Genomic DNA, 12,934 nt, shown 5'->3' with positions numbered 1-12,934 from the left:
GGAAAAGCTCCAACAGCCCCACACCCTACCCATGTGACAATCGTTCAAGGCGGCACAATCGACGGGCTCGCCTAGGGCGCCATTCGGTCCAGGACAGCCTCTGAGTGTTTGTCACCTTTTTTTCAACAAATAAAACTTTAAACTGAAAACACTTCATTACGAATAAAGGCCTCTTTATACTCAACAACGACAACGCCGCATTGCATCATGTGACCGACGCATAGGTCCGCGCGGCCCCTGTGCGGCCCCTATGCGTCACTTGACGCCCACGGCAAAAATTGTTGCTGCACGGAGAATGCCACGGAGATCATCTCTCGTGATTGGTCCGTTTTAGTCACATGCTGTGATGACATACTCAGCGTGCTCCTTGGTTCCATATACCATTTACGCCGTCGCCTTCTTGATCGATTTTGCAGCATAATTAAACGTATCATCTGGTCATCTAGGTCCATTTGTTCTAGCGGACACTGTTCCACGGTCGCCATTGTTGTTGCTTTGTTCCTTGTTACGGAAAGTAAAGTAAAAACGGCTACCGGAAATGGCCCCAAAAATGCAGCGGAAACTCCAACCTGTGTTGTCCTAGCCAATAGCAGCCGTAGCGACACCCCCGACTTGGAGGAGAACTGCAGTACATTTTCAAAACTGCGCTCGAGTATAAAGGCAAACTGCGCGCGGGATAGCTGCCCGCGCGAGTATAAAGAAGCCTTTAGTCATGTTACCAATGTAGCAGCTGTGGCTTATGTTGGCTTAATGTACAGTGCTAATGCTAGCTTAGTATTTTTACCACTGCTATTTTGTTGAAGCTGGATATATGTTCTCTGTGAGTATTTATCACAACTACACACTTTCATTATCACATGTCATTATGAATGGCCATGTTCAGAGCAGGGCTTTGGTCAGAGAGTGTGGATTATTGAAGTGAGGCTACATTCAACTCTTGCTAGCAAACTAACTCCTTTAACAACCTAAATATGTTAAATCGGACTTTCCTGCTATATATTTAACTCACAAGCTACGTCAGATCCATATGAAAATGTGTTGTGTACACAATGTACAAACAGATGAGATTTTATTAGGATTGATTATTTTGAGTTTTGCAATTATTATCTGTAAATGCCAGCATCGTGTGGACTGTGACCAAAATTGAATATCAAAGCATCCTTCCTAAGAATACCTGGCAATCACATAAAATCCAGGCTATCAAGATCTTTAAAGAGGACACAATAAAACAAAGTTGATGAAAACATAACCTTCTTGAAAAAGAATATACCTGTATATTAAAAAAAATGCTCAGTAAAGTTCTCTCTCGGTTCTATGTGAATTATATTACAGCAAGTTACAACATGAGACGTTGCTGTCTGCCAGGATAGGAGTTAATCTATTGTGTAAAGTTTGTGTAGCCTTGCCACTGTGCTGTAATGAGAACAGCAGCGGAAAAATCAGCCGGCCGCCCCCGTAAATGAAAGGACATCCCTGAAGCCTTTTATATCAGCCTCTTGTCTGTCTTTGTGTGCTTCCATCTCTTTTGTCACACGCAAGCACAACTAATCCCATTTTAAGCCTTTTCCATCCTTTTCTTTACATTTAGACATTTTTTACTTTCAGATTGCATCTGTTCCGTTTGGGGAACGGCAGCATATAGTGACCTCAAGGGGTTTTGTCTTGGAATTATCCAGGCAGACTAAAATAGATACAACATGATAACTTTCATTTTCATGCCATTACACCAAATGTCAGAGGTGGCAAAAGTATTCACACTCTGTTTATTTATTTATTTCACCAAAATCCTAGATTTTGTTTTGGTTTTTGATTCTGGTATTTCCGTGGGTTTGAGGTTTTATGTCGAACGATGGTGGATATGACGTGGTTGCTCCAGTCTTTCTTTGTTTGCTTTAGGCCTACCTGAAAGGCATGTTCCGGACACGTGAACTCACGCAACTTGTTGCGCATTTCTTTTATAATTTCATCACACTACAGGAACAAAACCCGAATGTGGAGTTGCTTCTGTGTCACACCCTTTCTATGTACTAGAACACAAAGCAGTATAGTTGGACATGCAGACAGCTCCGGCTACACTTACAGTACATATACGTACATAAGACTCTTAAAAAAGACTAGTAAAGTTTCAACGACTGCTTCAACTCCTGTGTAGTCTCTGATATATACTTAGGTACAATTATTTTTTAATGAAATTCAAAATTATATTTTAGTGAGTGTCAGTTATATACAATTTAATAAATTGGCAAAAACAACAAAGAAAATACACCTAACCTGTATGTGTTTTATTTCAGATTAGCACAGCTGGATAATTTGTTAATGCCTAAGGATGTAGTTTTTCAGCTAGCACAACATATCCGCCACGGATAATTCTTGGAGCTGACAGCGTGAAACAATTCTCTTAAATAAGGCCATGAATGGGGAATATTTGGCTTCTTCGAATCTATTTTGAAGTACAGTAGCAAAGTATTTACTACTTCCCACCATTGCCAAAAGTAGAATTTAACATCCTGTCCAGACTCCCATTCATTTGTCCTGGAGCAGCTTGAGGACATCAGGTCCTGGAGATGATTTCTGACCCATACCTTGACAATATCCAGGTCACATACTGTAGGTTCACCTCAGAAACTAGATTCATGGTGAAGATGGGTTGTCATAACATAGGAAGCCATTCATTTTGGGGGGGAAAACATGCAGTAAAGTAATTCCCCAGCGGCGATAAACTCCAGTAAACACAATTATTTCCTCCCCAGTCTTCCTCTTCACACATATCTCTATCTGTCTGCACTGCTACACCCTGTTGCTCTGACTCCATTCTGCTATGACCGAGCTTATATCAGCAGACAAGTTGTAATATGGACAAGGCTAATACCTGTTATTCTGGAGGGAGCTCTTATTGTGAGTGTTGTGATGCTGGGATTTCTCTGGTTTTCAATTAAACGCTCTGAGGCTCTCCATAGCTCGTTGCTGCGTAATCTCTCAGACAAGACAGATAGTCTACGGCACACTGATCACCACACAATCCTAAGCCTAGTTGAGTTTAGAGTGTAGAGGGACACTCATCATTGGAGTGCAGACCTCACTGGGTTGTATCATAACACTCCTACAGTAGACTCCGCTTGTTTGCATTTTCATTTTTTTTTTTCTGATTCAATGAGTCCAAAAATGATACCAATGTCTACTCACCACATTAGGTATACCTGCAAACATCTGACCAATAATTTAATAGGATCCTATACATAAGCAGCATCACAAATTCCACAATTACAAAAATAATAATGTTTAGTCTTGATTAACACAGTCAGAAAGGTACAGTATTAAGGGTTAGGGTAAGCTAACCTTATTAATTTATTTAATATTGTGGTTATACTATTCAGCGGTGTAGAACTATGGGGAGAGATTTGTCTCTAAATTATTCACACAAATCTTTCAGATCCACAAATACAGCCGTGATTTACACGTGTTTTTTAATGTTGTGTGTGCATTTATCATGACTTATCATTTGTAAATATTCAATTCCGCATCTGAATTGTTGAAGGTGCATTTGTGGATCAGCAGCCAAGCACATTTATCTTTGTGGCAAACGTAACGCAGTTTCCAAGATATTCACGCTCATACGAGTTGAGAATATTCACACGTGTAGGAAGGACCTCCCTCCATCCGCTAGGCGGCAGTGTTGCTTTCTCCGTTGATGACTTGACTGCAAGTAATTTTTATAGAAATCCAACAGTCTATGGTCCGACCATGGCTGAACAAGGTGGACAACCAGCAGCCCGTCATTAGTGAGTAAAAGAAAAAAAGAACTCGCCATTATCTCTCAGCAAGATACAAAAACCACCTTATTATTACAGTGTTTAGATAATAAGAGTGGCTAACTCTCAATCATCTATTTTATAGTCTATGCTCTCAACGGAGACAGCTACACTGCCGCCTAGTGGACGGAGGGACGGGTCTTCCCACACGTGTGAATATTCTCAACTTGTGTGTGAATATCTTGAAAACTGCGTTGCATTTGTCTAATAAAATAATCTTTGCCCGCTGGTCCACAAACACACCTTTAACAATTCACATGCAGAATGAAATATTTACAAATGATAAGTCATGATTAATGCGCACACAAAATTTAAAAAACGTGTAAATCGCGGATATATTTGCGGCTGTGAAAAACACAGATATATTTTTGGATTTGAAAAACGTGTAAATAATTTTGAGACAAATCTCTCCCCATATAGAACTGAGCGGATTCTATTGTTGGTCATCTGAAATGCAAAGAAATGATGGTAATTTCAACAGGGAAACCCGCTCTAATAAAAGGCTCTTTTAAGATGTGGAACCACTGACATTCAAGCCTATAAGAAAATATGTGATTTTCTTTTGTCTTTGTCTTGCCTTTTAATTACTTTAAATGTATTTACTGGTCACTTTAATGATTGTATTTGTATAGCATGGTAACATTTTTGTGAGTCGTTAATTAAGTTTTTGATCAGTTGATGTATTGACTAATTGAGTCAATAAAGAGAGAGCAGAAACTTCCTTAACGTCCTTCCTTCCTTCCAAATGCGGTCAAATTTATATTTTTTCACAAATTAATACTTTTGGTCAGTCCCCATATGGGTTTGTTATTTTTACACATTTTTGACTAATCCAAAGTGTTTAAAATTGCCTGCTCTCTTTGAAGATGCAATGTTAATTGCTTAAGAAACCATTTTTTTATTTCCTGAAAAGCAAGCAAGGATTCTGCCCATCGCCAACAATGTATATTTCTATATTGAAGTTGAGACAGTTTTCACTTCTATGACAAGAAGTGTTTTTTTTCCCTTTTCTTCAGCTTTAACCTTTTTTAAACACAAATGTACTTGTAGCAATCTTCAGTCCAAGACGAGTAATTCTGCAAACACTGCACACAAATCATCAGTTTGTTTCTATAACCAAACTCACATCAATGAAATCTCCAAAGTCAAACCCCCCAAAGTCAAACAATTTGGAGTTCAATTCTTTGTTGTTGACGGAAAAAAAAAAAAAAAAAAAAATACAAACTAGTTTCAGAAAGGGTAGTCTGTTTCCTGATTACTATGGGCTTGAGCAAGGCACAAACCACACCACCACCCCTAGCTCAAGAATTGCAGCACTGTTTGCGCTCATTCCATGCCTGCACGTTTGTGAACGTTCTCTATCTTGTGCAACCACATATACAGTCAAGTTCTAGACCCTAGTGAGGGTAAACCGTATAGAAATTACTGAATGGAAAAATTTAATATTTTTTCAAACGTGCTTTCCTTAGGGAATGGCACGGTGCATGACTGGTTAGCACATCCACCTCATAGTTCTGAGGACCGGGGTTCAAATCCCAGCCCCGCCTGTGTGGAGTTTGCATGGTTAGCAGTATACTTTGAGTCTACAGTACAGTACGTGAATAGTATGTTAAAACACAGATGAATGTGATTGCACCATGTATTGGGAATTAGATGTTGGCGTAGTTTGAAAAATAATGGACTAAACCTTATCATCGGCTTGATTGGCCTGCAGGTGCATTCCTTAAAAGTGACACTAATTTGTGTTCATTCCGCAAAACACACAAAATCTTTGCCTCAAGACACAGAGCTTTGGCTGCATGCCATATCGCATTACTAAAATGTTCTAGCTCCCCCGTAGTGTTGTCACAAACTAGAGAAAACAGTTGTCACTGGATTAGTCATGGTGATTCCGGTAGAACTCTTGCTTGGCTTTCCTCAAATTTTGATATGCACCAAGAAAGTTATTGCCATGCACTTGTCACACGATTCATATTTGAGTGCTTTATTTTTATTATTTAACAATACAACATACCTGTTTCCATTTTTTGCAATTAAATACAATGTGTCTTTTCTATTCCTACTCTTTTCATTTTTTTCTCTCTGCTTGTTTTCAGTTTGAAAGTAGGGTGGGAATAATTTCAATTAAGAAACTGTTGTAAGCCTTCACTTGCTCATGACATAAGAATTGAAACGTCTTTATTAGTAAATCGTGATGAGCTTGCTCCCAAATTTATCATACTGCATTGGTAATGCATTGGTATTCAGTGCAGCATGATGAGGAAGTTCTACAAAAGTTAAGCACCTTATCAGAATCAGAATAAATGTTTTGGGCCAAATATATTCAAAACACACTAGGAATTTGTCTCAGGTACACTCTAGTACTACAGTAAACAAGTCACTTTAAGAAAATACACATACGTAAAGAGAGTCATTAGGCAATGTAAAGTGACCAGTAGTGTAGTAACACTGACACAGAGAAGTGTGCAAATGATCCCAGTTTAGCAAATAACACGGAGTGACGAAGCGACAAAAATGAATAAGGTAATGTCACAACAAAGATTTGTGCTTGTCACGAAAATAGAGCCCTAAATGTTAGATGCAAATGCAGCAGATCAACCCTTCAAATAGTCTAAATATGTTCACATTTTAGTTTTTAAAATATTAATGTCTCCAAAAAGTGAAACATAATCTTGATATGCCATGGTTTATCTGATTGGGAACATGTTTAAATACACACAAGAAATACAGAAATATAGCCTCAAAGTATGAATACTAAATGCAAAAAGTAATTTCTTCTGAAATTGGTTGTGTGTGTCTATGTGCTGCAGTTCTCACGCCCTGGGTGTCTAATCGTAGTGTTCTGCCAGATCACTGGAGAACATTCTCTATCAGCAATTAGAATATGATTATATTTTCTTTCTTGGAGGTCACTGCATGTGATTTCAGCCTGCCTCTCTCGGCAGCTCAGTTGAATAGAGCCAATGTCTGCAAACTCCAGTTTATGCATACATGTATGCAGACTATATTGACTTGTGTGATGCGACACTTGCAGTATAGCTGTAGGTGTCATGTCTACGTAGGTAATGACCAGTCACCTGTCACCTGCATAAGGTGCGGCTGTTGGTATTTCAGTCAGGTCACTGAAGCTGACAAACCAATTTAGCGGCACGATGCCCACACTGAGAGTCTTAAATTCTATATTATCACCCTCCCCACGCACCAACACCAATCATTATCAACATGGGTCTAAAATAGAAATGCAAATGTCAGTGGTATTATAAAAATAGGATATAATTTAATATACTGACCAAGATCAACTTTAGCACAAAAGTGACAGCCTTTCTGTGTTGTCATATGCTTTTTAGGGAGCAGACTACCTATTTCTGCACCTACATAGAACATTTAGTCTGCGACGTGTGTCTGTGTCTGTTTGATGTGTGTGTGTGTGTGTGCGTGTGTGTGTGTGTGCGCGCGCGCGTGCACATGCGTCATTGTAAAAGAGGCTAATGTTGATTGGAATTTAGAAAAATAATGTATTATTTATTTGGATAGCAATGTGTGCTATTATCCACTTGAAAAATATCTTGGGACTCTCTGGGATCCTCTCCAGTGTGTTGGTTTTGTACCCTTTACACTTTTACAGCTTCGGAACGTGCATCCATTTGACCCTCGTGCGGTTACCGTTAAAACCCTCATTCCCACAAAGTGGTTTACTTCAGTCACAGAACACCAGATCTGGCTGATCCACCGTGGGCATGTACTGTAGGCAGCACGTGATAGCTGCATAACCTAGGTCAGGGGGGTCCTCAAACTTTAATACTCAAAGACCCATTTGGACCATCTCAGAGAGAAATTAAAATAAACAAAAAAAAAACACCGGGAGCCACAACCTCCTTTTGAATCGAATAACTGCGACAGAGAACACCAAATTTTATTTCTGCATGGAACAAAAACATTTTGAACTCTGAAAAAAGTTTAAGCTTACTTTCAAATAAAATAGTCAATGTCTGTTTGAGTATTGATGAAATTAAAGCCAAACTTAAATGATCCACCTGCAGTGAACCAAAAATGCTAACCAAAAATCCCATCTAATTTTGTGTTCCATCATCCTTTTATTGGGTTTGGAGTGTGCAGCCAGCTGTCAACTTAAATTAAAACGTACTATTTCACTTAACAATTTTAAATATCCATTTATATATCCATCCATTTTCTGAGCCGCTTCTCCTCACAAGGGTCGCGGGAGTGCTGGAACCTATCCCAGCTATCTTCGGGCAGGAGGCGGGGTACACCCTGGACTGGTTGCCAGCCAATTGCATAAACAAACAAGCATTCACACTCACATTCACTCCTACGGGCAATTTAGAGTTTTCAATCAACCTACCATGCATGTTTTTGGGATGTGGGAGGAAACCGGAGTGCCCGGAGAAAACCCACGCAGGCATGGGGAGAACATGCAAACTCCACACAGGCCCCCGCCTAATCACGAGAAGATGTGTATTTTGCATTCCTTTTCCATTGTTGCACAGAATTGCTGATCCCCTGACAGCACTTTATGCACTATATACCACCACCGTTACCGTATTTTCACGACCATAAGGCGCACCGTATTAAAAGGCGCAGTCTCAGTTATGGGGTCTATTTCTGTATTTAACACATACAGACATAAGGCGCACCGTATTATTGGGCGCAGGCATGGTAAAACATACGGTACCATGCATGCACGCTAAAATAATGTTTTGAAAAAGGCAGCAGGAGCAAAACTGAGTTCAGTTGTACAACCCCAATTCCAATGAAGTTGGGACGTTGTGTTAAACATAAATAAAAACAGAATACAATGATTTGCAAATCATGTTCAACCTATATTTAATTGAATGCACTACAAAGACAAGATATTTAATGTTCAAACTGATAAACTTTATTGTTTTTAGCAAATAATCATTAACTTAGAATTTTATGGCTGCAACACATTCCAAAAAAGCTTGGACAGGGTCATGTTTACCACTGTGTTACATCACCTTTTCTTTTAACAACATTCAAACGTTTGGGAACTGAGGACACTAATTGTTGTGGAATTCTTTCCCATTCTTGCTTGATGTACAGCTTCAGCTGTTCAACAGTCCGAGGTCTCTGTTGTTGTATTTTATGCTTCATAATGCGCCACACATTTTCAATGGGAGACAGGTCTGGACTGCAGGCAGGCCAGTCTAGTACCCGCACTCTTTTACTAAGAAGCCACGCTGTTGTACCATGTGCAGAATGTGGTTTGGCATTGTCTTACTGAAATAAGCAGGGGCCTCCATGAAAAAGACGTTGTTTGGATGGCAGCATATGTTTCTCCAAAACCTGTATGTACCTTTCAGCATTAATGGTGCCTTCACAGATGTGTAAGTTACCCATGCCATTGGCACTAACACAGCCCCATACCATCACAGATGCTGGCTTTTGAACTTTGCGTCCATAACAGTCCAGATGGTTTTTTACCTCTTAGGCCCGGAGGAAACGACGTCCACAATTTCCCAAAAATATTTGAAATGTGGACTTGTCGGACCACAGAACACTTTTCCACTTTGCATCAGTCCATCTTAGATGAGCTCGGGCACCAGAGAAGCCGGTGGCGTTTCTGGGTGTTGATAAATGGCTTTTGCTTTGCATCGTAGAGTTTCAAGTTGCACTTACGGATGTAGCGCCGAACTGTATTTATTGACATTGGTTTTCTGGAGTGTTCCTGTGCCCGTGTGGTGATATACTTTACACATTGATGTCGGTTTTTGATGCAGTGCCGCCTGAGGGATCGAAGGTCACGGGCATTCAATATTGGTTTTCGGCCTTGATGCTTAAATGCAGTGATTTCTCCAGATTCTCTGAACCTTTTGATGATATTATGGACCGTAGATGATGAAATCCCTAAATTCCTTGCAATTGTACGTTGAGGAACATTGTCCTTAAACTGTTTTCTCACGCACTTGTTCACAAGGAGGTGAACCTCGCCCCATCTTTGCTTGTGAATGACTGAGCAATTCAGGGAAGCTCCTTTTTTTCCCAATCATGGCACCCACCTGTTCCCAATTAGCTTGTTCACCTGTGGGATGTTCCAAACAGGTGTTTGATGAGCATTCCTCAAGTTTCTCAGTCTTTTTTGCAACCTGTCCCAGCTTTTTTGGAACATGTTGCAGCCATAAAATTCTAAGTTAATGATTATTTGCTAAAAACAATCAAGTTCATCAGTTTGAACATTAAATATCTTGTCTTTGTAGTGTATTCAATTAAATATAGGTTGAACATAATTTGCAAATCATTGTATTGTATAAGAAGTAACATAAAACCTCCCATCCATCCATCCATTTTCTTCTGCTTACCTGAGGGTGCGTCGCGGGGGCAGCAACCTCGGCAGAGAACCCTGAACGTCCCTCTCTCCAGCCACTGTGTCCAGCTCTTCCAGGGGATCCCGAGACATTCCAGATCCAACTGAGAGACAGTCTCTCCAGTGTGTCCTGGGTCTTCCCGTGGGCCTCCTCTCAGTGGGATGTGTCCTGAACACCTCACCAGGGAGGCGTCCAGGGGACATCCTAAAACAGATGCAACCTCATATGGGTTCTCTCAATGTAGCTCAGAGTAGCAGTTCTACTCTAAGCCCCTCCTTGATGATCGAGCGTCTCACCCTATCTTTAAGGGAGAGCCCAGACTCCTTGCTGCAGAAACACATTTTGACTGCATTTATCTGCCATCTTGTTCTTTAAAGTCATGACGCACAGCTTGTCACCATAGATGATGTTGGGAACCTATATCCACAGTTAAATTAAGACCTTTGCCTTTCAGTTTAGCGCCGTCTTCATTACGACAGACCAATGCAGGTTCTGCATCACTGCAGACACTGCACTAATTGGCCTGTTGATCTCTTGCTCCATTCCTCCCTCACTTGTGAACAAGACCCAAAGATACTTGCACTCCTCCACTTGGGGCAGGATCTCATTCCAGACCTGGAGAGGGCGATCCACCCTTGTCTGACAAAAGACCATGGCCTCAGATTTGGAGGTGTTATTTCTCATCCTAACCACTTCACACTTGGCTGTGAACCACTCCAGCGAGAATTGAAGATCACGGCTTGATGAAGCTGACAGAACCACATCATTTGCAAAAAGCAGAGACGCAATACCTAGGCCACCAAACCGGACACCTTCTACGAATTTTCTAGTTTTGTGGATGGGTTCGAAAATCAGCATGATCACAAATGAAACAATGGTGACACACACAGTTCACTGTTGACTGTATGCTCCTTATTATCTGGACAATTTGTAAACAGATTTTTCGATTCCTATCCACAAAACTTTTGTGACTACAGGTGTTTCCCATGGGAACAAACTTGGCAAGGAAAGTTCTTAAAACAGATGTCACTGTAGTGGGCTGAGGAGCGTGGACATTAAATGGCATACAGACTTTGTGAAGGCAGCTGGTTCACTTCACCTGCCTGATGCCTCAGGTAGTTTCTCTGGCATGAATAGCTTTCCTACACTTTCTGAGAGGGCAGAGTATTTTGGTCAAAATATTACCACATCGGTGGCATATACATGCAAGGTGCATACATTGGCGCTGATTGTGTGAAGCAGCTCTCATCTATTCTTCCTGAAGGCAAGGTAAATACTGATTATACACATGAATAGTAAACTGTACAGCAGATCGGTGCAGGGTTGCTGCCCTCCTTACATAGATATGAGCCATTTTCAGGTGTTGCTGGGTCAAAAGGAGAGAATGTGGTCGTAGTGCCCTGTTCAATTTGTCTACTGGTCAGAGCACTCCGACAGGGTTGCATCTTTTATTGCAAGAGCGGCTATGAGTCAGTCTTTACCAATTTACCTTGTTAGAGCTGATCACTCCTCTCTTTCCACAAGGTTTTGGGAAATGTCATGGTCAGTGTTTTCAGGTCCGTGAGAATTGATGTCAACTTGTTATGCCCAACAAATGTAGGTAAAACTTTGAGCCAAGCTGTCATTCCATTTACTTTACATATACTGAATAATTGAAATGATATCTGCGAAAGTACATGGGACACCTTTTCAATCTAATTAGTCAACCTATGTGTTACCTGCTTGTTTAATTCTATTAGTTCAACTTCTGTCGCAATTAGAATAGACTAGAATAGACTTCATAGGCATTCTTGCAGAAATGAAAAGCAGTTTAGCAGCATATTTAAAAGACTACAAGCACACTGAACTACACTAACAGCTAAAAGCAAATTTGTATACAACATGGGGCATGGAGTCAATATTAATGAAAATACTATTGAATAGTAATTATAGCAATATGTCATAAATGTAGTAAATATATACAGTAACATGTCACAATTTATACTAGAAAGGACTGCAAAATGTAATTGTAATTTTAGATTAAATTCCAATTGACAAGTCTATTGCAGATCAAACACAGACTTACAGAACAAATTTTTTTTAATATTAATACAATAGAATATTGAAGTTGCAAATAAACATCATATTCAGACAGAGAATAGCTCCATTTCACCACACAATTTAGAATAGTGTATAAGCCTGACATAATTTTCCGTCACATTTATCCCTTTGTCCCTCAGTACACCTTATGGCCTCAATCCAGGTTAATTACCTCAGGGCTCAAATGTAGCTGTCTTCTTCTGTGCCCACACTTGCCCTGTGCTCTTTCTTCTGAAGCTTCCCTCCTCTCTATTTAAGATTTACAGGGCAATAATAGAGCAGCGAATGGGGAGTAGGGAACACAGACATGGGTTAATCTGTTCACCCTAGCTGTTGTGCACTTTGGATTTAGCATCTGGACGTACTGTATTTCTTCTTTGCTCTGCTGCAAATGATCTGAAGAGAATGATTCCTAATCCCTCAAAGTACAGCTAAAGGTTCATTAGAAATTCGCACGCAAAAAGAATGGCAAAGTACAGAACAATTTCTAGCAAAGGTGCTTGGCTGAAAGGCAAGGAAATATTGACAAACCAACTTAATGTGTAGTCATACTCAGAGGTGGGTGCCTGGGTAAGACTACAAGACAAATTTGGTCTTTCACTATTGCACTATGTCAGACTACTACCATAAAATCTTGCCATATCGCAGGAAGACAGTGGCAACACTACATGACATTTATTCCGATAGCAGCGTTATCCTGTC

At 40.2% G+C, this 12,934-nt stretch overlaps 1 protein-coding gene and 1 long non-coding RNA gene across 7 annotated transcripts in view; one reads left to right on the top strand and one right to left on the bottom strand.

The window, feature by feature from the left end:
- cdh23 (cadherin-related 23) overlaps positions 1-12,934 on the top strand; it is a 205,850-nt gene that overhangs the window by 95,765 nt on the left and 97,151 nt on the right. Inside the window, exon 1 of one of the 5 annotated variants that reach the window (XM_061789260.1) lies at positions 686-820. The exons of the other annotated variants lie outside the window; for them this stretch is intronic. Within the exon in view, the coding sequence (XP_061645244.1) occupies positions 812-820 (9 nt within the window). The 5' untranslated portion in view covers positions 686-811. Of the gene's footprint in view, positions 1-685; positions 821-12,934 lie in introns of those variants that run through there. 5 annotated transcript variants of the gene reach the window in all.
- LOC133485497 (uncharacterized) overlaps positions 1-12,934 on the bottom strand; it is a 48,374-nt gene that overhangs the window by 2,571 nt on the left and 32,869 nt on the right. For both annotated transcript variants that reach the window (XR_009790711.1, XR_009790710.1), the window contains exon 3: positions 10,148-10,357. This is a non-coding gene — a long non-coding RNA (uncharacterized LOC133485497). The remainder of the gene's footprint in view (positions 1-10,147; positions 10,358-12,934) is intronic.

The sequence above is a fragment of the Phyllopteryx taeniolatus genome, chromosome 11, assembly GCF_024500385.1.
Source record: "Phyllopteryx taeniolatus isolate TA_2022b chromosome 11, UOR_Ptae_1.2, whole genome shotgun sequence".
Classification (NCBI taxonomy): Eukaryota; Metazoa; Chordata; class Actinopteri; order Syngnathiformes; family Syngnathidae; genus Phyllopteryx; species Phyllopteryx taeniolatus.
This window is presented reverse-complemented; position numbering and strand designations above follow the sequence as displayed.